Here is a 25397-nt window from a genome sequence, read left to right as displayed (position 1 = left end):
ATCTATCTCATTTAGGAAGAACACATTATAGTATCTTATAATTCACCCCATACATGTGCCTTCGCTCTGCCCATATACTTGCCCACAGTAAAAGTATGCAGCATGCAAAGAAGACGCGTACTTTTTATTGGTCCGTATTTTGTAAGAAGTGACATACACATAAATGATTAAAATATCACTATGTCATGCATTCTTGCCACCTAAAACAAGTCCACTCCTTGTAAAATGACCCTCTTCGTGTGGCCCACATTCACACATATACACTTTAAGTGGTCACACAGTACACTGCTTTAAACTTTTAGCTTTGCACTTTCAATAATCTTACACACAAAATCACAGTGACAGGTTTCCACTAAGGCATGCTGCAGAGATATTCCCAAATACACTCTGTGGTCATTCAGCAGCACACATTGAAATGTTGTTCCCAATACTGGCGCCGACTCCAGACACACGCATGTCACAGAGACAGACAGGAATGGTCTCAAGCAATCCACAGGAGCTGCAGGGCACTTACTTTGCTGTTTCTGTACTTGTCCATGCCAGGCTCCCTGATCTGTCACAGTGGGCGTCGGGATCTCTCTGGCTAAAGATCTCTTCCCCACCCCCACCTCCCCATTGCCCCTGCCTGTGGCATCCGTGCAGCAAGGGGGAGGGAGGGGGACAGGCAGGGACAGGAGGCTTCACAGCCGTAGCAGCAGAGCTGGCGCTGCAGTCAGTCGGCTGAGAAATTCACTTAGCAAAAAAAAAAAAAAAAAAAAGACTGCAGTAGATTCCTGGCAGCAGCAGCAGAAGGGCCAATGACAGCTGAGCTCCCCTGGCTACAGTCCAGAAAGGAGAAGAGGAAGAGGGGACGGAGGGATGGACGGACAGACAGGGAACTTGCAGGAAGGAGGGAACTGATGAGAGGGAAGCATTTTCTCAGCTAGCTCCAATTCAGTTCCTGGCTCCACTTTGCCAGTTTACATTGTATGCAGCCATCTAGGAAACAGTGACATCATTGGGAGATGAAAAAAAAATCGCAGTTATGAGAGAGAGAGAGAGAGAGTGTGTGTGTGTGTGTGTTTGGTGGGGGGGCAGAAGAAATAAGTCAGAGAGGTAAGTTTAACAGCTCCAGCTGACTCAAACCTGACAAAGCGGCCAGCTGGTCCTCCTAAGCAAACATGGGTAATGTAGGCACTGCATACTCACCCGTCCCCCTCCATCCCTTTTTAAATAACTTAGGTTTGATTCATTTAAAGAAACAGCTTTTACTAACACAATATTACAGCAGTGTAGTAAATGGGCCACAGCTAACAAACAAAACCATTTAAACGTAACCAAATTCACTGTATTATTATTATCATCCACGTTTTGCCCCTCATCCAGCTGGATAAATGGGGTATGGGATAGGCTAGCCATGCTGAGCTGTTCCACCAATTCCTTTTAAGCACATCCCCAGTCACCCACATTTACGGTCTGAGATAACCTTTTAACCTTACTTAGATATGAGCACTTACACATTTGTTGTTGTTTTTTTATTTATGTTTTTAAACAATTTTTTATTAAAGAAAAACACATCAAACAGATCCACAAAGAACAGATGATTTTTACAAATCTAACCCCAATTATCTCTCCTCGCCCACCCCCATCCAACTCCCCCCTTCAAAGAATCTCAAGGGGGCCTGGATGCTTATGAACCCTCCCCCCCCCCCAAGACAAACTCCAACCAATACAGTCATTAAGATCCCCCTATTCCCCTCCCTCATGATACCATAAGTAAGAGGATAACTTTGTCTCCCATGAGTTTGTAAAACTCAGCTCGAAAGCCATCCATGCCAGGGGCCTTTAGCAGAGAGCTTTGGCCAATAGCCAGTGCTACCTCATCAGCGTTTATGGGCAAATTAAGAAAATCTCCAACTGCCTGACTCAGAGAAGTCAGGGTCACATTTTCTAAGTTCTTTGGAAGACCCTTGTTTGGAAGGGTAGCATAAAAGTGTGCACAATAATTATGGAAAATATGACAAATAGCTTCATCTGTGTTAACACCGACACCCTGATCATCGTGTAAAGTTAACATTTTTTGTCGACCCCCTTTGGTCTTAAGCGAGATAACAGCCACCCGCTTTATTACCATGGCGGTATAGCATGTACCAATAGTATGCATGGGATTTAAAAGCTCGTTGACGAAGGAGTATATTCAACGCCACCTGAAGGTCCAGCACACGTTGCTTATGTGCCTTCGCATGAGTATGACCAAAGCATGACGTGCTTGTCGAAGCTGGGAACCTAGCCATAAAATCTCCTGATCCTGAGCTTTCTTAGCAAAATGAGTGTAACTCAAATTTCCTCCCATAATACCGCTTTTGCAGCCTCCCAGTAAAGTACTGGATCAGCTACATGTTCTGCATTGTGGGTTTTATATTCCCTCCAGCAAATCAAAAGCCTTTCGTGGAAAGCAGGATCTTTATACAAATCTAAGGGGAATATCCAACGCCTGCCCTGGCCAGCAGGATACCCTGTAGTCCATTCCATCCACATCCATACGTGATCTGTTATAAGGTCCAACTTCTGCCTTCACTACCGACCCAAATTGCTGCCTAGAAATCAACAAGTAATCGATACAGGCCTGTGTGGAATGCACTGGAGAGAGGTGATTTATAATCCTTCCCTTGGGGGTGGAGAACCCGCCTGGTATCTATTAAATCCAGTAACTGACACATGTTGGGCAATCCTTTATGAGCCATGATGAGAAGTAATGGGCCCTAGTAGGGATGTGTCAAGGATTGGGTCCCAAACAGCATTAGAGTCACCTCCCAGTACAAGTGGTGTGGCAGGATGCTGTACTGAAAGATTAGTCACTTTCTGATAGAACTTGCGATTGTATTGGTTAGGGGGCATAGACTTTATAATTAATAAGTTTCTAGAGATAGATGACCGCCTCACTTAAGAGGTATCGCCCAGAGGGGTTAATCGAGAAAGGCTGAATTTGCTCAGTCACCCCTTTCCTAAAAAGAACAGCTACACCTCTGTTCTTCCCCTGGGCCGCAGCTGCTACACATTTTCCACCCACCAAGTTTTAAGTTTAACAAGTTCCAGGGCAGTGAGATGCATCTCCTGTGAAAGAGCAATATCTACTTTATGGCGATGTAAATGTTGTAAAATGTTTGAGCGTTTATAGGTGAATTAACCCCCCCCCCCCCCACATTCCACGTTACTACATTCACCATAACAAGGCAATAAGTTGTGCATGTGTACAAACAAATCCAATGTCCAACTCCCAAGAGTGTCGTTCCAGCCAACGAGCCCCCCCCCAGAAGAAACTAGCCTTGACCACTTATATTCCCAAGAAAATTCTACCCGTCCACCAATTAGCTCCCCTTAGCCAAATACAGTGTAATATTGAAATGAGTCCAGTCCGCTGCAATCCCAAATGTCCTATCTAATCGTCAGCCCCCCCCAACCCTACCCCTCCCCAAACCGTAAAGCCTGAGTTCCCAACTTAGGAACCTATAAATCTAGCACTCCCCCCCCTTAGTCTTCCTTATACAATGATGATCAACCAAAGATAAACCATTGCACCCCTCCGTAATACGTCCCCATGCTGTTATACGATATCAAGAGGAAAAATTATAAAGTTAATTGATATTGTTTTTTTAAACACACGTTTGAGCAGTCTGCTCAATGGTTGGTCAAGTAATGAGTTTTTGGCCTTAGTCTTCATGTTTAAGTCAACACTGCAGCCAGCTATCCCCATGACCACCACTCTTCAGGGCTCCAAAAAATAAAACTTCCAAATAGAGCGCCAGAAACCCTCTCCATTAGCAAGGCTGGCGCAACCCGGTAAGCATGGCAGGGAGGAGACGACATCTGGAGGGTACCACAAGCCATGCTTACCGCCGCCAGTGGCTAACAGTTCCAGTTCCAGCACAAGCCACAGCCCCCGTTCCCCACCTGCCCACCCTCAGCTCCCGTGACACCCCCCCCCCTTCTTTCACTGCTGCCGCTTTGACTTTGAGATAAAATAAAACAGATTTAAACGCAGGGTGGAAGGAACAAAAAGAGGGCTGTCGCGGGAGGGGGGCTGGGGTTGAAACTGGAACCAGCAGCAGCTCAGAAGGGGGCTAAGGCTGGAACTCGAGGGGCTGAAAAGGGGGGCAGGTGGGAGCTGGGGTGAATTGCTGGACATGGATGGGACGGGAGGATAGGGGGCAAAGGAGAATTGCTGGACATAGATGGGAGGGGAGGGCAGAGGAGAACTGCTAGACATGGGTGGGAGGGGACAGGGGAGGGCAGGAGAGATTGGAGAATCGATTGGCATGGATAGGAGGGGACGGCAGGGGAGAGAGCAGAATTGCTGGACATGGATGGAAAGGGAGGGAAGACAGAGGAAGGAGATGAACATGGATGGAGGGAATGGAAGAGAGAGGAAGAAGATGGACATGGAGATGGAGGTGAGGAAAGAGAGAGGAAGTGAGATGAACACGGATGAAGGGGAGGGGAGGAGAGAGAGGAGAAATGATGGACATGGATGGAAGGGGAGAAAAAAAATACTGGACATGGATGGAGGGAAGGGAAGAGAGAGGAAGCATATGGATGGAGGGGAGGGAAGTGAGAGGAAGGAGATGCATACTGATGCAGATGAGGTAAAGGGAAGAGAGGAGAAAACTGCATATGGATGGAGAAAATAGGCAAAAGCTGGATCCACTCTATACCTCCTCCAGTCAAGTCCGCGGAGGACCCAGCTTTTACTTATGGATGTAGGGCAAGAAATGAAGAAGAAAGGAAGTAAAGAAATAAATGGAAAGGAAGCCCTGGAAATGGAGTTAAGAGAACAGACAGAGAGAAGCAGAATCAGAGACTGGGACCAACATGATCAGAAAAACAAAGTCACAAAACAAAGGTAGAAACATTCATTTTAGTGTTTGGAATATGTCCAATTTCAGAATTTACATCTGCTGTCTTATTTTGCAGTGTATAGGAGGAAACATGTTTCTTTCTGGTGTTTCTGGTATTGTGATGCATGCAGAGTCTAGCTTCTTAGGATTTCAGGTTCATTTTTGAAGAATTTGAAGAGGAGCTCTCTCTGTTCTTAAAGGGTGACTGCAAAGCCAAGTGTCTGAATAGGGATCTGTTTGTTAGGTTCTGAGATTCTGATAACATATTGTATTTCAGATTTGGAAAGACTGTTCCCCTAATTCCTGGTCTGAATGCTAATTTGGTTTGTGTCATTTTGGGTATACTGAAGCTGTAACAGCTTACAGAAATTATTTATAATGGAAAAAAAATCACAAGTTATTTTTCTTCTCCTACACTGGTGCAATATTTTCAATGATGCCTATTTATATGTGCCATGGCTGGTAAAAGGGTGTGGCTACTGTAGGGGTGAAGCCATAGTGATCCTGCCCCTAAGGCAGTGGCGTAGCTATGTGGAGCCTGAGGGGCCCTGGGCCCCCGTAGATTTGTCCTGGACCCTCCCTACCGACGACCCCCCCCCCTCGCTGCCTACCTTTGCTTTTGCTGGCGGGGGACCCCAATCCCCACCAGCCGACATCCTCTTCATCCTGAACTGCCAAAAAAGATGTTTTTATTATTGCAGGGGGAACGACGGCCAAAATGGGCGCACATCCAAAAAAAAGTCCATTTTTGCCACCCCCCCCCCCCCCCCATAATAAAAACATCTTTTTTGGCAGTGCTTCACTCAGCTGAGAGACCTGGAAGTCCCTCTCTCCCTCTAGGTCTCTCAGCTGAGTGAAGCACTGCCAAAAAAGACGTTTTTATTATTATTGCAGGGGGGAAAGACGGTCAAAATGGGCGTTTTTTTTGGATGGGTGTCTTCAACTGCACTGTCCTCTGGATCAAGGTGCATCGGAGGGTGTGAGCAGTGCAGCGTCTTTGGGGGGGGGGGGGGGGAATGACAGCTAAAATAGACGTTTTATTATTGCACTGATGAGAACTTGACGTTTTTTCCACAATGTTTTGTTTTTTTACTTTTGTAGCAGTTTAACGAGAGGTACAGCCCTCTCGTTAGACTTTCCAGCGTTAAAGCAATCAGAAAAGGTTAGTGTCTCTCATTACAATAGGGTTTCTACACAATTTGCTCATCTGCATTCCGTTTTCGTTAGCTGCTAAACGTCAGAAAAAAGTCTTTAGTGCATGCCAGGGTTTACTACTTGCTCATTAATGGGTCCTTAAGTTTAGTGCATCTGGCCCACAGTAGCCAGATCCTAGCATAAATGTGGTAGTCTGCATGCTCCCTTTCCCCTGGGACAAAACAAGAATGTGAAAAGCCCTTGGGGTCAGCAAAGATCACAGCCATTACAGAACTTGTCTGCTTCTCCTTGGATTGCATACTACAGGGCATTTGTGCTTAATAAATGCAGAGACAGCTCAGGTGCATGGTGAGACATGAAGTCAAGGGACACAAATTCCTACTGCACCACACATCCAGAAAATATCTTATCAATTATAAAAATATGTTTAAGTCATTTGCCAATGTTTGGACCTGACCTGCACTGTCTTCCCTGGACCCTAGTCCAGGGAAGACCCTCTGCAGTTTCTCACATTTGTACAAATGTGCATTTATGAATAAAAAGTGCTTTTGTCCCAAAGACTGAGGAATTGTTTACATGAAGAGGAGGATGCTAGGCTGGCAATCCTGCAGCAGTGCAGATGGTGGCGGAGGCGAGTGAGGAGGGGGCAGTGCAGAGACGTCTGTTGAAAGAAGTCTGTGTGAGTACATGCTTCTGAAAAATAAAAAAGGGCAAATGGTGCATGCTTGCCAGTGACTTGTGGATCACATCTGAATGTGGACTGTGAGGGAGTCTATAGGATGCTGCACACTCCACTGACCCGGATGCGGGAACCACACTGGCTCACCTGTTCCAGATGCGGGAAGTGAGGTCTCAAAGCCAGAGACTGCCAAGAGCTAGATGAAGAGGCCATGGACATGATCTCAGCACTCAGTGGAATGGGCTGCCTCAATTGGTCAGACTTACTCCTGATCACCCGACCTTCAAGACGCGCCTCAAGACCTTCCTTTTTGGTAGAGCTTATGCTTCAAACTTGCCTGGCATCTCTTCCTTCTGAATTCCAGCTGTCATAGCGATATATTGTTCACCACTACTCTTTCCCCTTTTCCCTCCTTAGCTATTTCTCTTTCTCTCTTATGACATTGATTGTTTGTTTGCTGAATTGTTGTATGTTTTTATAGACTGATGTATGCCACATTGAACCTGCCCATGGGTGGGAATATTGTGGGATATAAATGCTATAAATAAATAAATAAATGTGGTCACTCCACACTCTTGTAATTTTGTGGAGGTCTCTCAACCCAAGAGCAGGAACTGTGTAATGGAAGTTGAACTGAATAGAAACCCCTATCAGGCGCTGATAGACTCTGGCAGTGCCAAGACCCTTATTGAGAGAGAAACAGTTACCTGACTGCAAGTGAACTATGAGTGGACTGTGACATTACCAGAGATAGTATCCTATGGCTCAGATATCCCTCAAGACCCCAATCAGACAAGCTCAGATGGAGGTGGTGGTCTTGCCATGGCTTCCCTACCCAGTTATCTTGAGCCGGGATTTCCCCAAATTTGGAACGGTCTAGGCTCAGCTAACCACTGGCCCACAGAAGAAGGAGGAGGAGTCTTTCTCCGAGATTTCCCCTTTGGAGGACCCCAACTTAGCTATCTAAACCTTGTCGACAAAGGTGACTGGAAAAATTGCGTTGCCCCTAAACTTAGGGGTGTAAGTGGGTGAGGACCGAGGCTCAGGAGAAGATGGACAAGACATCCCAGACCCTTTAGTCTGCCTGAGTGGAGTGGGGGAGGGACCCTGGGAGATTTTAAGTGGGCTCAGGCAGAGGACAAATCCCTTAGACAGGCCGGGGCCAAAGTTATAATGGGCGATCAGGACCCCCTCTAAGATAGCTCCCCCGTATTTCATAGTAAAGAATGATCTATTAGGGTGACTGGAAGCCCTGGAGGGAGTTGTTAGCTCCATACTCTTATCGAAGGCAGGTCATACAGTTAGCCTATACTCACCTTGGGCACTTGGGAGGAGAAAACTGGGAAAAGGATCCTGGTCTGATTTTTCTGGCCTGGTGTATTTAAACAAGTAAATCTTTTCTGTCTGTCCTGCTAGCTGAGCATCCCTGCAAGGGTTCCACCTGCCCCTCTGATGCCCATGTCCAGTGTCGATACCCCATTCAACCAGGTGGCAATGGATTTTGTGGGGCCACTGGAATGAACAAGTGTCCCATGTGCTACCCAGAGGCCATTGCCCTGCATAATATGAAGATTACCACTGTGGCCAATGTTCTATGGGAGGTCTTCTCCCACATGGGGATTCTTGCTGAGATACTGACTGACCAAGGCACCACTTTTATGTCCAGAGTCATGTAACAAGTGTGTGCCCTGCTAAAAGTAAAAACTTTGTGGACATCAGTATATCATCCACAGATAGAAGGCTGAGGTAGGGCAAGCCTGAGCCTACAACTGGCAAGCCAAATAGAAAAGCAGCAAGGAAAGGGCCTGAGGCTGCCACCCAAAAAGCCCGCCAAAAGAAAAAAAAAAGCATGCTGGCTGGAGCAAAGAACAACCCTCAGAAGCCAGCAAAGATCAACGAAAGGCAACTCTGCCTGAGAGGAGCTCCAGAACACTCTTTTTTTTTTCTTTTTAATCGGAGCCCAAAAGAAGAAAAAAGAAGGCCAATTTACCTCGCCAGAGCAGAAAAGTAAGAAGTGTAGCACCGACCACATTGCAGGTAAACAGAAATATACATCCTTGTCCAGAAGGATATACCAGTCTTCACTTTGCCGTGGCCAAGTCCGCCGAGCCTCAAGGGCATCAGGCAAGAGAGGGGAGGGGAGAGACCCAGTAGCATTAGGTATCCCCTAGCTGGCAGATGAGGGACTCAGCAGAACTGGGTATCACCTTAAAAAACAAAACAAAACTTGGCTACCAGCACATCCCTTGCTCAACTGTCACCTAGCCATCACCAAGAGGAGCTGCACATCTGTCCACCATCCACTAGGACACAAAGAAAATCCGGAGAATTCCAGGCTGCTTGATACCCAAAGGGTAAAGTACTTGGAACTATTTCTCTGTCTCCTTCCGCTGGTGGATGGACATAACACATTGGTCTGGACTGGTCTGGTATTGATGACAAAGAAGGTGTAGTTCTTGCCCATTCTTCTTGGCAGAATGGCTCAAGGTCTTTCAAATTAGCTGGAGATAGTCTGTGGACTACAGTGTTCAAGTCTAGCCATAGATTTTCTATTGGATTCAGGTCGGGGCTTGACTGGGCCACTCAGGGACATTCACTTTCTTTTTGCTGAACCACTCCATTTTTGCTTTCTGTTTAGGATCTTCACCCCTGCTGAAAGGTGAATCTTCACCCTAATCCTAGGCACTATCTATCACTCCCAAGATCTTCTTAATGCTTGAAGTGTGAAAAAGTGTCCATAATGTTTGGAGTGTCTTCACTACAGATCCAGTCAATGGTTTGGTGAACCAGTGAAAAAGAAGAGTAGAAAGAAAATATGACCCCAGAACGAGCTGGAAAATTGCTGCTCAGAAGACTTGAGAGGCAATGAGAGGTCCCAGGAATCCATTACCTCACAGGCTGCCCTCCCCCCATAGCTCGGTGTGATAGCAATGAGGGGGCAGATCTGAGATGAGTTGGTCAGCACGGCACCAGGATTGTCCAAGCCAGCGAGGCTGGAGGGGGGCTGTTAACAGTCAGACTGCAAGCCCTCCAGGGTCAGGAAAACTCCTACTGTACATGAATAACACTCACTTTGAGATACAACTGAAAAAGGTGTGAGCTAAATCCAAACTTCTTTCTCTTCCCTTCCCTGCAGACTCCAGCAGTCCTGTTACTTCATAAGAACTTAAGAATAGCCATACTGGGGCAGACCAATGGTCCATCTAGCCCAGTATCTGCTTCCAATAATGGCCATTCAAGGTCACAAATACCTGACAGAATCCCAAACAAAGAAAGGGGAAACAACAAAAACGATCCAAAAAAATCTTGTTCCTCAAACATTAGTGTATACCCAAGGGGAACACTGTGACATATGAATTATTTAGAAAAAAAAAAAAAAAGAGGATAAAGGACAACGGAGGCATCAGATATCCCTCAGTGGCAAGGCTATTAGGTCTCCAATAGCACAAAGCTATTCCAAACCCTTGAGTCTACTGCATGTAATCAATCATTTGCCCCTAGGGACCAAAACCTCTGTTTTACACATCAACTTTTTATTGAAACTTCTATTATAAATACATCTCAAAAAAGGAAGAAAATAGGTGACTACTTATCCTGTATTTGCAGGCTCAACACTGGTCAAAGGTTTCTGACACCCATCGGTGACGCTCATATAAAATGCAGCATTTGAATCAAAAGACCTGATTTGGGGGATTTTAAACTGTTGCTCAAATAAGAATTGATACCGTGGCAAATGCCATCCAAAATAACTGACTCAAGAATCCGAAATGGTAGCAAGATTCATGCTACTGATCCCAGGGACAAGCAGCGGCGTTCTCAATAGCAGATCATGGACTTTTCCTCCAGGAACTTGTCCAAATCTTTCTTAAACCCAGATATGCTAACCACTGTTACCACATCCTTCGGCAATGAGTTCCAGAGCTTAACTATTCTTAGAATGAAAAAATATTTCCTCCTATTTGTTTTAAAAGTATTTTCATGTAATTTCATCCAGTGTTCCCTGGTCTTTGTACTTTTTGAAAGAGTGAAAAACCAATTCACTTTTACTGTTTTATAGACCTCAATTTTATCTCCCCTCATCCGTCTCTTTTCCAAGTTGAAGAGCCCTAAACTCGTTAGCCTTTTCTCATATGGGAGGAGTTCCATCCCCTTTATCATTTTGGATGCATGTGAAACTTGATTTGAACTGTAATTCTACCTAATTACCTAGCACCTGATATGGTTTTGGATATTATTTCAAAAACAGTAAAAGAAACGTTTTTCTTGGGTTTTGTTTTTATAGTCAAATCAGTATGGAGAAATCTATTTTTCTGTGCCTGTTCCTTTGCTTCTTAAGAGTGACCCCAGAGAAGCTGAATAAAGCTAGGGCCTTAAAGCCCAACACATGCCCAAAGGTAGGGAGTGCCACCCCCTCCCCTGAATACCCCTGGCCTCTACCCACCAGGTACCCCAGGTTACACAGAATAAGGACTAGAATAAAATTTCAGGATGACATAGAGGCAAGCTGACACCTGGATACCAGAAGAAGTCACATCATAATGGAGAGCTTCACAATACACACAAATTCATTTCCTCTCAGATGCTCTCCATGGAGTGAACAAAATTTACAAAGGTGTTGTGTGTGTGTATGGATGTTTGTTACATGTGAGTTGATATATGTTCTTCATCCCCAGTCCTTTCTATCTCCTTCCCTCTACTCAATCCACAATCCTTTCTGCCCTGCTCCACTAGTGCTCTCTCCTCATCCCCAACAAGCCTGAATCATCTCTCTCAGTGTCCCCCAGCCTCAATGTCTCTCCCACACAACCTTAGTCCAAAAGCACAAATCTTAACGGGCCAGCAATGTGTGTTTCTGACCAGTTCAAGCCGTTTTAGCGAGCAGGGAATCCAGTGATGAATGCACAAAGGGGCTCTGTGGGCTGTTTTCCGTCTGCAGTAGCAGCCAATTGGAATCATATGCTAATGTATTACAATGAGCTCACTTCTATTCAAATGAGCATTCCAAGGAATGCACAGTTGTTTGTGAGCAATGCACAGAAAGTCCCACCTACCTTTTACAATCGAAATTTAACAGGAGGTCTGGAGCAACCATAGTAGTAGCTTCTCTGGCCTCTGCCGCTGTTCGCGTCACCCTTCTCCCTCCATCACAGCTCAATCTCCTTCTCTCGAGGGCTGGGGGCAGCTTCGAACATGTATGAAAGCCATGTGTGGAACAAAAATAACCCCCCCCCCCCATAAATAAATGCCTCTTGCCCAGGTCTTCTGCCTGTCTGGTAAAGAGGCAGCGGCTGCTGGTTTCCATCTCTGGGGCACCTTCAGGATAGTTAAATGACAAGGGGGACATGAAAGAAAGAAGAGCTGTGCCAGTCCAGCCGATGTGCCTGGAGCTCTGCTTCCGCGTATCTGGTGCAAAAGTGCCTTTCTGTAGGCAGCGCTAGCCTCCTTCCCGGGACATAGCATAAAGTGCACTCTTCTGCGTCAGCCCTCACTTATTGGATGATTTTCTATTGCTGCGGTACTCATGTCTGCATTTTAAAAAGGTGTAGTGCCCCAGGATAAAAAATAACCTCCACTCCCAGCATCATTATTAATAGACCTTCTTACCCAGGGGTAATCCGCATACAGAGCATGCACAGTGCAGCCATGCTTAGTGACTGACTGCTTTGCACATGCCCTGGCAGCCTTCCCTACCGAGCTGCAGGGTACGAATCTGTGCAGCTCATTTGCATAGGATTTTTGTTTTGTGCATCGCTTGCTATTTCCACCTCAGTAATTTTTACTGAGGTGGAAATAGCAATCGGTGCTTTATGGGGACTTTTCTGCATCTTTATTTTTAGCTTCTTCCCCAATTTCAATCTACCACACCTCTACTACTCCCCACCTTCACCAGCAGCTCATTCCCTTCTTTCAGCAGAATGAAAGCTCCCTAGGCCTCAGTGTGCCCCTCCAGCCTCAACCACCTCCTCAGTTCCTGGTGAAGCTCTTTCAACAGCTCAAAGAGACACAAGACAGTCTAGTTGCCAGATTGCATGGCAACAGGTTTAAAAACTGATTGGTAAGCGAGAGACTTTGTGAGGTCACACAACTCTATTGAAGTGTGACAGGCACAAGGAAGGACAGACACAGGCTTTATTATACAGTATATGTATGAGTGGAGGTGACAGGGAAGGAAAAAGGAGAAAAGAGATTGCATAATGTGATATGAGGGAGTGTGCCCCTTACTTCCACCCCCCTTTCAACTACTGGTTAGAATGAAAGAAGATACAGAAAGGAAAGGAAAAAATGGACACAACCAGGGTCTCAAGGAAGGGTAGATAGCAAACAATTTAAACAAAAAAAGCAAACTCTCCTTTTCAAAAATAAGCAACATAATAATAATAATAATAATATGGAAACAAAAGTACACAAAATAGGGCAAACAATGAAGGAGAAAATATAGCAAAATACAAAGGAAGAAAAAAAAATCAAGTTTCTTCAGCAGCTAAACATTTTGATCAACTGTTAGGCTTTCTCTTTTGCGGTTCAGTTCTGACAGTGCAGGGACATGCCCTATTGCCATTTGAACTCCACGAACTGCACCTCATAAAAGTGTACAGATACAAGGGCCCTGCTGCCTTTGCTATACATTAAACTGCTCTGAAGACACAATGAAGAAAAGGGCCACAGCATAGCACACAACCAATAAAAAATTCTGCTACAACTCTTTATATGGGTTCAGCAGCCAATGCGGTCCCAGAGGACAGAATCAATCCCAAAGCCCATTTCACAAGAGTGTCTCCACTAGGGATTTATAGTGTTATAAGATAGCACTATATGGGGCTCATTTTCAAAAGAGAAGAACATTTCAAAAATGGCATAAAGTAGCATTTGGATGTTAAACGTCCAAATTGCAATTTTCAAAACTCGGAGTTGAGACCTTTTTCTCTGCAGTGCATCCAAATCACATGGGGGCGGGATTTGGGCATTCCCAAAACTTGGAAGTTTTTCGGCCGTAATGGAAGAAAGCAAAAATGTCCAAGTCTAAAAGTTAGATTTTGGTCTAGACCTGTTTCAATCATGACAAAGTCACAAAAAATGCCCTAAATGACAGGATGACCATTGGAGGAATTAAGGCATGACCCCCCTTACTCCCCCAGTAGTCACTGACCCCCTCTCACTCCCCCCCAAAATCGTGAAAGAAACAGTACATATCAGCCTTTATGACAGCTTCAGATGTTATGGCCAGTCCTATTAGAGCAGCAAACAGGTCCCTGGAGTAGCCTAGTGGTTGGCGCAGTGGACTACAAAGCAGGGGACACAGGTCCATATCCCACTCTAACTGATACACTTGTGGTGAAAAATGTGAGCCCTCCAAAACCCACCAAATACCTACTGTACTTATATATAGATGACACCTGCAGCCATAAGGGCTATTGTAGTGGTGTACAGAAGGTCTTTGGTGGGTTTCAGAGAGCTCACCATACAGCATAAGGGGGTAATGGTGAGATGTGTGCCTGGGACCTTTTATGTGAAGTCCACTGCAAAGCTGGGATGGCTGTGTGGCCACTCTACTAAGAATGCTGCCCCCCCCCCCCATACATCCCAATGGCTTGTTTTTGTGAGTCTTTCCCTTTGATTTTTGTTTTCCCGAAAATGGTCCTAAAAGATAGATGCACTGAGCACAAAAATGTCTAACATATGGCCTTTTTCGAAACAAAAAGTTGGACGTTATTCTGGTTTGAAAATAGCCATGTTTGCGACTGGATGTTTGGATTTTTTCGTAAAACATCCAATATCAGATTTAGACATCATATCAAAAGGAACATTTAGAAAAGAACTGACTTGAAGATGCTTTTTGCTTTTGCATTCTTCATCTCCTACAGTGCTGTGACCCCTACTGGCATCACACAGTGTAGGCTTACTGACTGACCAGCACCAGGGTGCACAGGAGCCAGTTCTGTGGGTGCCAGGGGGTGCTGAGCACACCCAGTATTGAACAAACTCCTAAAGTGTGTTCAGGGTAGGTTATTTGCATTGTGTTTAACACACGAATCATTTTTAAATGTTGGCCAGGGTGCTGAGAGATATCACCAGGGAAGACTGCAAGCCTAGCAAGTCTTAGTTCCCAAAGGGTGTGTAGTGTTTTTATATTAGAACTAGGCACTGGCAGGGGAGAGGTGCTTTACAATATGACTCCAGCAGGGGTCACTGCAGTAATACAGCAGCAATCCTGGGTTGGGGTAAAAAGCAGAGAGACCGTTGGCTTACAGAGTTTTCCAGAACAGGGCAGAAGTGGGCAGAATAGGCACCTTTCCTTTACAGATGTCCCTTGTTCCATCCAAAGACCATGCATGCCATTGAGGCACAGAGAATGGCATCCATTGTTTCCCCCAACACATTGTCCTCATTCATAAATCCCACGCTACGAATCATTAAGGTCTCTGGAGCTGTACTCCACATCCCTCACGTCACTCATCTTTCCATGCTCTACAAGAGAGACACTGTGGCACACTGAGCCCTCCCTAATGAACCCAGAGGCACCCGGAGAGAGACAGAGTCTGTGGCACACTGAGCATCCCCTAACGAACTCAGAGACACAGAGGCACACAGCTCCCTATTCTGAGAGAGACACTTGGTGGCACCCTGAGCACCTTACAGGAAACCCAGAGATACAGAGGCACACAGAGCACCCTAACCTAATCCAGCCCAGAGAAACAGAGGCACGTGAAGCTCCCTATCCTAACCCAGAGAAACTGTCTGTGATGCACTGAGCACTCCCTAACAAACCCAGAAACAGAGGCACAAAGAGCTCCATATCCTAACTCAGAGAGGAAGAGTCTGTGGCACACTGAGCACCTCATAACAAACCCAAAGACAGAGGCATATGGTGCACCCTAACCTAACCCAGAAAGACAGAGTCTGTGGCACACTGAGCCAGACCTGCGAAGTCTCCCAAAGTCAGTGGGAGACTCCCACTTTAGCAGGTCATCTCCCACACTCCTGGCTAGGAAGAAAAGAGCTCCCGCTGTACAGCCTCCCCCCCCTCCATTTTTCTACACTTAAATCATAACAATCAAATTGAGCATTAAAAATAAATCACACCCATTAAAATTCCAAACATACACAATAATTAAATAATAAGTGACTCCTATAACAATCCAATAAATTGAATCATACTAAAAAGCACTGTACCGAATGAGGAAATGAATAAGAAAGATGCAGATGGCATAAAAAGGAAATGTACCCTCGAGTGACTGTGGAGCTCATTTTCGAAAGAGAAGGACGTCCATCTTTCGGCATAAATCGGAAGATGGACATCCTTCTCCCAGGGACGTCCAAATCGGTATAATTGAAACCCGATTTTGGACATCTCCAACTGCAGTCCGTCGCAAGGACGTCCAAATTCCAAGGGGGCGTCTGAGGTGTAGCGAAGGCGGGTTTTGGGCATGCCTAACACTTGGACGTCTTTGACCCATAATCGAAAAAAGCAAGAACGTCCCTGACGAACACTTGGACGTTTTCACCCGGACATGTTTTTTTTTTTTTACGAATAAGGCACAAAAAGGTGCCTGAAATGACCAGATGACCACTGGAGAGAATCGGGGATGAACTCCCGTTACTCCCCCAGTGGTCACTAACCCCCTCCCACCCTCAAAAAAACATCTTTAAAAATATGTCGTGCCAGCCTCTATGCCAGCCTCAGATGTCATACTCAGGTTCATGACAGCGCATGAAGGTCCCAGGTGCAGTTTTAGTGGGTACTGCAGTGCACTTCAGACAGGCGGACCCAGGCCCATACCCCCCCTACCTGTTACATTTCTGAAGAAAACAGCGAGCTCTCCAAAACCCACCACAAACCCACTGTACCCATATATAGGTGCCCCCCTTCACCCATAAGAGCTATGGTAGTGGTGTACAGTTGTGGGTAGTGGGTTTTGGGGGGGGTTCAACACACAAGGTAAGGGAGCTTTGTTCCTGGGAGCATTTTATGAAGTCCACTGCAGTGCCCCCTTGGGTGCCCGGTTGGTGTCCTGGCATATCAGGGGGACCAGTGCACTACAAATGCTGGCTCTTCCCACATCCAAATGGCTTACATTTGGACATTTTTGACACGGACATCTTTGGTTTTGAAAATCGCTGAAAGTCAGAAATGTCTATGTCTAGGGTGGTTCAAATCTAGCAACGTACAAACTTAAGGATTTGGACGTCTCTGATAGTATTTTTGAAACGAAAGATGGACGTCCATCTTTTTTCGAAAATACAGTTTTCCCCGCCCCTGGATTTCGACGTTTTACAAAGACGTCCAAATCGCAACTTGGACATTTCTTTCGAAAATGCCACGCTGTATCACCCAAATCAACTCAAAGAAATAATCAAAGAGCTGTCTATAGGTTACCTGTGTGTGAATCCCAACATGCTCCACTCAGATCCTGCCCGTGTCTGCCTGTCAAATACGTGCTGTGTAAGGTGTGCACATATTTACAGAATAGCACTTAGGCAGCTATTAAGCATTTACACGCATATGGGCACATATATATTTATATGCTGGTATTTTACTTGTTTACGTGCATATTTGACATGTAAATGTTACTGTCCACTTTATGGAATTACCCCTTGATGAAATGTAAGCAGTTCCTTACTTTTCTGAGCATCTAGATGCATGCCTATCTGAGCTGTTGGTGCTTTAATGCTGAGAATTGCTGTTTAGAGGCTCAGACTGTGCATTCCCTCTAGGGCTCAAGGAGCAGTCAAAAACTTGCCCTTTATAAAAATGCCTTTTGCTGCAAGTTTTTTCAGCTTTTAATTAGCAGAAACTACAACACAGCAGAGCAAAAATTCAAACAAGCCAGTAGAAAAGCACAACCAGGCTCAAATGACCATATAATTTGGGGCAACAGGGTCAATGGAAACAAGAGAGGGCAGCAGTGAGAAACCAACAAGGCACTAAAATATGTATAGATGATTATAACATTTAATTGCATACAAAAATAATCAACATACACACAAAAGAGGGAACAAAATTGCTCTAAATCCTAATTTAACAAATATTCAGAAGCATTCGAGATATGTCAGATGAGATTAGGAATCAATGCCTCTACGGGCAGTAAACAAAGCCTAAGCAATACCACAGGTATAGCTTAGTCTCAGACCCAACAGCATTCAGAGAAAGAATAAAAGGAAGCACCCAGAATAACAACGGCCAGCAGCTTCCCAACTTTGGAGACATCCTCAAGAATATCCAAAAAGGAGCGGACTCAGCATAAAACTAGCTGTGCTGAACATCCATGACATCATTCTGAAGGACTCTTATTCACTGGTGGGGGGGGGGGGGGGCAAATTCTATAAACGGCACCCAAAATTTGCCACTCAAAGCTATTCTATAAAGGGCGCGCGACTTTGGGTATGAGGACTTATGCCAGCTGAAACCTGGTATAAATCCTGGTGTGCAAATTGAGCACAGATCCCCATTATTCTGTAACATGCGCATCTTTTGTGAACACCTTTGACTTGCCTGTGCCCCTTCCGTGGTTACACCCCCTTTTGAGTAGCCCGTGATCCAATTTAGATGCCCATTGTTACAGAACAGTACCTAGCCAGATCGGTGCCCAAGTCATAATTAGTGCCAATTAAGTGCTTGTTAGCTCCAATAATTAAATCATTGGCGCCCATTAACTAATTATTTTGGGTGCCGATCTGGGATCCATGCCCAATTTCGGCACCCAAATTTGGACCTTTATAGAATCCAGGGGTGGGTGACTTAAGAGTCAAGAACAATCACTTAGATGAAAAAATATACCATGTTACAGAAGGTGAAATGGTTTGCCCACCTTCTGAGAGGTTCCAGAAACCCAACTCAGCTCTCCTGTACAGCACAGTTAATCAAGTGAGATGAGAAACTTTTTAAAAGCACTATACAAAACTGCAAGCTTACTGAATCTGCGGGATATCTATCTCTAAGGAATAGATCAGCCTGGAATTCACATAGGGGGCAATTCTATAAATTGGCGCCTACCACTCAGGCATGTCAAAGATACCATTAATTGACAGATAAGTGTCTAGGTGCCTTGTGGAAGTTATGTCAGACAAGGGCAGGACACAGGAAGGGAAGGAGGCCCAAAGGGAGGCGATCTGCTGCTGACTGCAGCACTTTCACACGGAGGTGAGAGGTACTGTGATTTCAATGCAGGGGGCCTGGCCCGGTGGCAGACGGAGGGGGGCAGGTGGAGGGAGGGGGGCAGCGGCCTTGGGGGGAGTGGCGGCGGCAACCTCGGGAGGGAGTGGCGGCGGGGCGGAGGGGGCAGGGCCGGGAGCGGTGGCCCTAGAAACAGTAGACCCAAACGTGAAGCACACATTGGCGTTCTTGTCCTGTGTCCAAATTTAAAGCGGCCGTGCTTAAAAAAAAAAAACAAGCACACATTGGTATCCGTTACTTGCATCTAAATATAAGCATTCAGAAAAAAATTTTTAAACGTTTATATTTACTACTACTACAACTATAAATCATTTCTATAGCGGCGGTACCAGTCGTACGCAGGGCGGCTGCAGAAAACAGATGCCAATGTGTGCTTCATGTTCAGGTTTTACCAGGCGCATGCGCACAGGAGCCGAGCATACTGCTGAACTCTTCTGCACATGTGCCAAACACAATCCTCCTGCTGAACTCCCCAATGCTCAAAACTATAAACGTTCCTATATTTGCATCTCATTAGCTTTGAGCATTAGAGAGTTGTTCTTCTGCGCTGTTCCAGCGGTATTTTTATGGTGCTATTCAGAATAGCGCAGGAGTTTTAATCATCAGCCCACTCCTATTTTCAGGGAAAACTAAATAAACCTAATACTATAAATTTCCTCCAATTAAACAAGTGTAGTTCACCCACTTACTTTGTGAGGGGGGGAGGGTAAGAAACGGAGGCATAGGTGGGTCATCAAGGGAATGAATGCTCCCCCGAACGGGCTTCCAATGGTACCGACGCCTATTTTTGATGCGACCTGTCACATTTAAAATTCATTCCAGTTCCGTCAGCAGTCTCCACTCCCTCTGCGGCATCAGCCTGGCTACACTTCTGGTAAGAAACTCATATTGGCAGTGGAAGAATGGGACCAATTCAGCATTAGCATCCTCATCTGAAAGGGTGCTGACCCCCACACCCTCCTCAAATTATGCCTATGTATGAGAGTCATTTCACTACACTAGAAATGCAAAGAAAATGCTTTCCAGACACTCAACCGAGTGAAGAACAGGCACATGGATTCAGGATAAAAGGTCTGCCTAGCTTCCAAGGGCTGTATCCGTTTTGCATCCAGAAGATGAAAGATGGGAAAGATTAAAGGGCCCTAGAAAAAAAAAACATGACATCTGCCGAAAATGGAAACCATGCCCATGTGTGTCTGAGAGAGACATGGGGTGATAGTCTGCAATAATGCAGAAAAAGGTGTTATATATAAACCCATAGAGAGCAGTGTGCAACCAGTACTCCAAGCATAAATTTTGATTTTATTATGTTTGATAACTTTTAAAAGAAAACTTTACTCTGTGTGCTGTGCAGAATTTCAGTAGCAAGTGTAATTCCCTATTATATACTGAGGAATACTAAAGTGCTTGTAGAACTCGCTAGAGGTACTGGGAGGAGAAGACTGTGAAGTGTGAGGACCCTGCCCAAAGAGGGTGGGCTTGTGGAATAAGATGTGTGTGTGTGAGTGACAGAGGGGGAGGAGTAAAAGGTGATAAATGCTAGAGTTGGGGGAGATGGGGTCTTTGATTGCCTGCCCCCCCCCCCCCCACCCACCAAGACCTGTGAAGGAGAGGGGGATCCCAAAGTGGCTAAATAATTTTGGGCTGAATAAGGAGAAGTTGCTGCCCCTATCAGTGGCAACAGTGAAGGAGTGCCAGACCTGCCGTCTCCCGCATTCAGCAGGTCATCTCCCCCACTCCCACCAAAGCGGGAGAGTCTCCCACTGAGATGATCCGCCACTGCCACTGCTTCTCTGTGAGCAGCCACAGCAAAAGAAAAAAAAAGAAGCGTGGGGCCACAGCAGCCTTCAGGCAAGCGCTGTCGGCTCTGCCGTCCTTTGCCTCCGCTGACGTCAATTTCCCGTTGCAGGGGCAGAGGACCGGCAGAGTCGACAGTGCATGCCTGAAGGCAGCTGCAGCCCCGCACTTCTTTTTCTTCTTTTGCTGCGGCTGCTCATAGAGAAGCAGTGGCAGCGTATAGAAGGGATGCAGCTGAGCCAGTGACGTTCCTAGGGGGGCTGACACCCGGAGCGGATCGCCGATGCGCCCCGCCCCCTGGGTGCAGCGCGACGCCCCCCCCCCCCAGCAAAAGAACCCCCGATCCCCCAGCGAAAGAACCCCCCTCCCCGGGTGCACGTGCCTGCCGGCTCTTCATTTTCATGCTCCCTCTGCCCCGGAACGGGAAGTAACCTGTTCCGGGGCAAAGGGAGAATGAAAACGAAGAGCCGACAGGCGTGCGGCACCCCCCCCAGCGGTGTGCACCCAGGGAGGACCACCCCCACCGCCCCCCCTTGGTACGCCACTGAGCTGAGTTACCTGGCTGGTTCCAGAAGATAGCAGCCGCTTGGGTGCCTGGGGAGCTAGGGTATGGGGAAACAAAAAATGCTGGGGTGGAGGAGAATAGAAAAAAAGATATTGTTTGGGAGGAGGAAAAAAGAGTGTGTCATTGTGTATGTTGCATGGAGGGGGGGAGAGAGATCAAAGATGTTGGATGAGGACAGAGAAAGAGGAGATACTGGATGAAAGGAGGAAGAGAGAGGAGATGGATAAAAGGAGGGAGACACTGGACAGAAGGGGGAGAGCAAGGGGAGATGCTGGATGGGAGAGAGAGAGAAAAGGGACATGCTGGATGGAGGGAAGAGGGGAGAAGCTGGATAGAAAGAAAGAAGAGTGGGGATGCTGGAAAGAAAAGGGGTACAGAGAGAGAGAGATGAATGGAAAGATGGGGGAAGAAAGAGGGGACACGGAAAAGGGCAGGAGAGAGACAGACTATTGACGAGAAGGAAGGGGAGCAAGGAGACCCTGGCTGGTCAGATGGAGATAGAAAGAGGAGAAATGCTGGATGAAAGGAGGGAGAGAAAGAGGAAAAATGCTAGAAGTAGGGGACAGAAAGAGGGAAGACGCTGGATTGAAGAGTAGGAGAGAAAGAGGGAAGGTGCTGGATGGAAGGATAGGGAGAGAAAGAGGGGAAGACACTGGAAGGATGGAAAGAGAAAGAGGGGAGATGCTGGATGGAAAGGGAGAGAGGATAGTTAGTGAAAGCCTGGAGAATAAGTGGAAGGGGCATGGGGAGAAGTGAAGAAAAGATGAAAAGCCATAGGTAGACGAAGTAAAGAGAGGGAAATTAAAGAATGGATAGTAAGAATGAATTAAATCTGGACAGAGAGACAGGCAGAAAAATAAATTGAAGAAAACAAAGAAAAAGGAGAGAAAAATGACAAATGGACAGGAAACCCTGGCAAGAGAGTTAAGAGAAGATGAAGGAAAACAGAATCAAGAGACTGGGAGCAACACAATTAGAAAAAGTAAATGGCCAGACAACAAAGGTACAAGAAAATAATTTTATTTTTAATTTAGGATAAAGTAATGTGGTAGTTGTGTTAGTAAAGGTTAATAAATGCAAATAAAACAACATAGAAAATAAGGTGATACCTTCACTGATTTTAAAACATTTTTGATTGCCTTCAGAGAATAGCACTTCCTTCCTCTGGTCAGGAGAGGGTACCATAGCAGCATTCTACTGTCCTGACCTGACCAGAGGCAGGAGGGTTTGGCCTCTGAAAGTTAATTGAAAAGGGTATTAGGCTATTAAATAAAATATTTTCTGAAATGGCCATGGGATTGAGGTGTGTCAGGGGGTGGAGCCATGCAGAGTGGGTAGAGCCAAGGCAGAGTAGGGTGGGGCTATGGCATGTACTAAAATCTCGCTCTCAAAAATTGGGACCCCTTGGCAGCTCTGGAGTGTGGAGCTCTGGGTGGGAAAGGGGAACCTAGCCCGAGCAGGAACCAAGGCACGGGGAAGCCTGATCAAGGCCAGGGTGCAGCTCAAGAAGTGCATCACTGGAAGAAGGACAGCCTATAAGGGCCTGTGCCTGAGGAAAGTGGATTGTGATCACGGCAATTAAGGAGCAGCCTCAGCTTATTACCAGCCTCTAGGATGGGTAAAGAACAGGCAGTTTTTGTAAATGTGTAAACACTGAAAGTTACAATGAAGATCAAGTTTGAAAAAGGGTTGAGGTTGTAATGGGAAGGAGTTCTGCTGTACAGATGGAGTTATAAAATTGACTTTCCTGCTGTTTGCAGAAAGTTCAGTAAAATGGAATTGCATAAAGCAAAAACTTGGGGTACAGTGTGGTTCTTTGGAGTGCAGATGCTTGCTCCGCTGGACTGATGAGACCACTTAACTTCTGGACCATTTACCCACTCCCAAGCTTGACTGCTGAAAGCAAAGACTGAGTGCGTTTGGAGGGAGAGCCGAGGGAGGAGAAGAAAAGGTTGGAGAGACCTTATATTTGACAATGTCCCCTGGGACATGGGATTGTGAGGGTCAGAAAAGTCTAGACCCAGAGGAACTGAACTAATGTGGGTCAGACCCAGGTATACACAAACATAACAAGGAGCAATAAACACAATACGGTTGATATCACCTTTCTCAAGCTACACTGGAGGCTGGGTCATATCTGAAGAATCTGAACAAAGCTGCTGAAATTTCATCACAAACCCCACAATGCTGTGAACTAGATCCTACCACTGGCTCTTAGATCAGTTCTCACTAACATTTTGGGGGATCTTATTGGATCATATCAACTATGATGTCACAAAAGAAATCCCATTGCTGCATTAAACAAATCGGAATTCATTCCATGGAAGGGACTGTGTGACTCCCAGCTGCCTTTGCAGCGGGAGAGAAACCATTTTTGTTTTAAATATGTTTGTAATAACATTTTCACTTGCTTCAATTCCAGTTTGAAATTTTGAACAATGCACAAGGGATCCTGTTTTCTTTAAAACATCTCTCTTGGGACCTATATTCAGAACCATGTCCCAGGCGTCCTCATACCCTGTCTGCCTGAGCCGTGTGGGTAATGACACCAGAGACACACAAAACAAATCCTATTATATATAACCAAGGCCCACAATCCTGGCCTTAAGAGGCTAAAATATCACAGGATCACACAAAATGGGATAGAATCAAGAAAGAGCGCCAAACTTAGACACCAGGATGATGCCCACTAAACACGAATTCTATAACTGTAGATCCACACAGAACTGTCATTATAGAATACTTGTGTAAATCCAGTTTCACACCTAAACTTTAGATGCATTTATGCCATGTCAAAGGCTGGTGTAAGTGCTCGTGCCTAACTGTATTCTATAACCCGCTCATATACCCCCCGACTCTATATAATGCGACTTAAGTTGCATGTGCAAATCCAGTCATATTCTGGATTTGCAAGTGCAACTTAATTACTTAACAAGCCAATCAACACCGATAATTGCCACTTAATAAGCAATTGACATTAATTGGCATTAATTAGAATTGACATGAACAACTGTCTAAGTGTGCTCTGTAAAGTGATGCGCATGAATTCTAAGTCGCATAGTTGAAAAGTGGACGTAGCCATAAGCGTGGAACGGATGGGTTGTGGGCGTTTCTAAAATCCATGCGTGTTGTTATAGAATACACCTGGTCCACGCTTAATTTAGGAGTCGGCATTTATACCAAGTTTTACCTGGTGTAACTGCTCGCAACTAAATTTAGTCACGCAGATGGGTGCTCAGCATATTCTATAAACCATGCAGAAATTTAGGCTTATTCTATAGAGTACGCCTAAATTTAGGCATACTTTATAGAATATGCCTAGGCATATTTCATTTTGGAGCTGATTTTTTAGGCATGATAAATAGAATCTAGTCCATAACTCCCAGGTTTTTATGATGTGCTTTGGTGTTATGTAAGTAATTAGTGAATTAATGTTTGATGTTTTTATCACTAATATTCCCTATAACTCATTTAGCATGTTTCAAACAAGTGATTTATAAATGAATAAATGGAATGGAATATCACCATGAACTACTTTGAGGACTTTACTCATTTAGCATGAGTTAACATAACATAAGATATAATTTAACATAAGTTTTGCCATACTGGGACACGTGGGCGTAGTTTGACTGTTTCATTTGGTGGGGGAATGGGGGGGGGGGGCATATTAGCATATTCATTTGTGTGTGTATAATATATATATACTAGTAAAAAAGCCCCGTTTCTGATGCAAATGAAACGGGGGGCTAGCAAGGTTTTCTTCAGAGTGTGCATGTGGGAGTGTGTGTCCCTGCCCTCTGCCCTCTCTCCCTCCCCCTCCCCCCCTCCGAGTCCAGTCCTTCAGTGTTAAGTTTCCTGCTGTACTGTGTTTGTGTTACAGAGAGAGTGAGGGCGTCTCTCTCCCCTCCCCCCTGAGTCCTTCACTGTTACAGAGAGAGGGATTTCGTGCTGTGCTGTTTTCCTTCACTCATGGGGAAACCGGATATCTCTGGCGCTTCACACTTCCGGCTGGAGGCTTCATTAGAACGTTGGTGGTGCCTTTTATATATAGAGATATATGCAAATGAATATGCTAATATGGAGAAGGAAGGAAGGGAGAAAGAGCTATCTTTTTTGGGAATAACCATAATGAATATGTATGAGATATCTCATACA

General features: G+C 45.5%; 1 protein-coding gene across 4 annotated transcripts in view; it reads right to left on the bottom strand.

Moving 5' to 3' along the window:
• RTKN (rhotekin) overlaps positions 1-25397 on the bottom strand; it is a 244889-nt gene that overhangs the window by 75997 nt on the left and 143495 nt on the right. Inside the window, exon 1 of one of the 4 annotated variants that reach the window (XM_030190905.1) lies at positions 515-689. The exons of the other annotated variants lie outside the window; for them this stretch is intronic. Coding sequence (XP_030046765.1) covers positions 515-538 — 24 coding nt within the window. The 5' untranslated portion in view covers positions 539-689. Of the gene's footprint in view, positions 1-514; positions 690-25397 lie in introns of those variants that run through there. 4 annotated transcript variants of the gene reach the window in all.

Source organism: Microcaecilia unicolor, chromosome 2 (genome assembly GCF_901765095.1).
Source record: "Microcaecilia unicolor chromosome 2, aMicUni1.1, whole genome shotgun sequence".
In the NCBI taxonomy this organism is placed as follows: domain Eukaryota; kingdom Metazoa; phylum Chordata; class Amphibia; order Gymnophiona; family Siphonopidae; genus Microcaecilia; species Microcaecilia unicolor.
The sequence above is the reverse complement of the archived record's forward strand: the minus strand, read 5'-3'. Positions and strand labels throughout refer to the sequence as shown.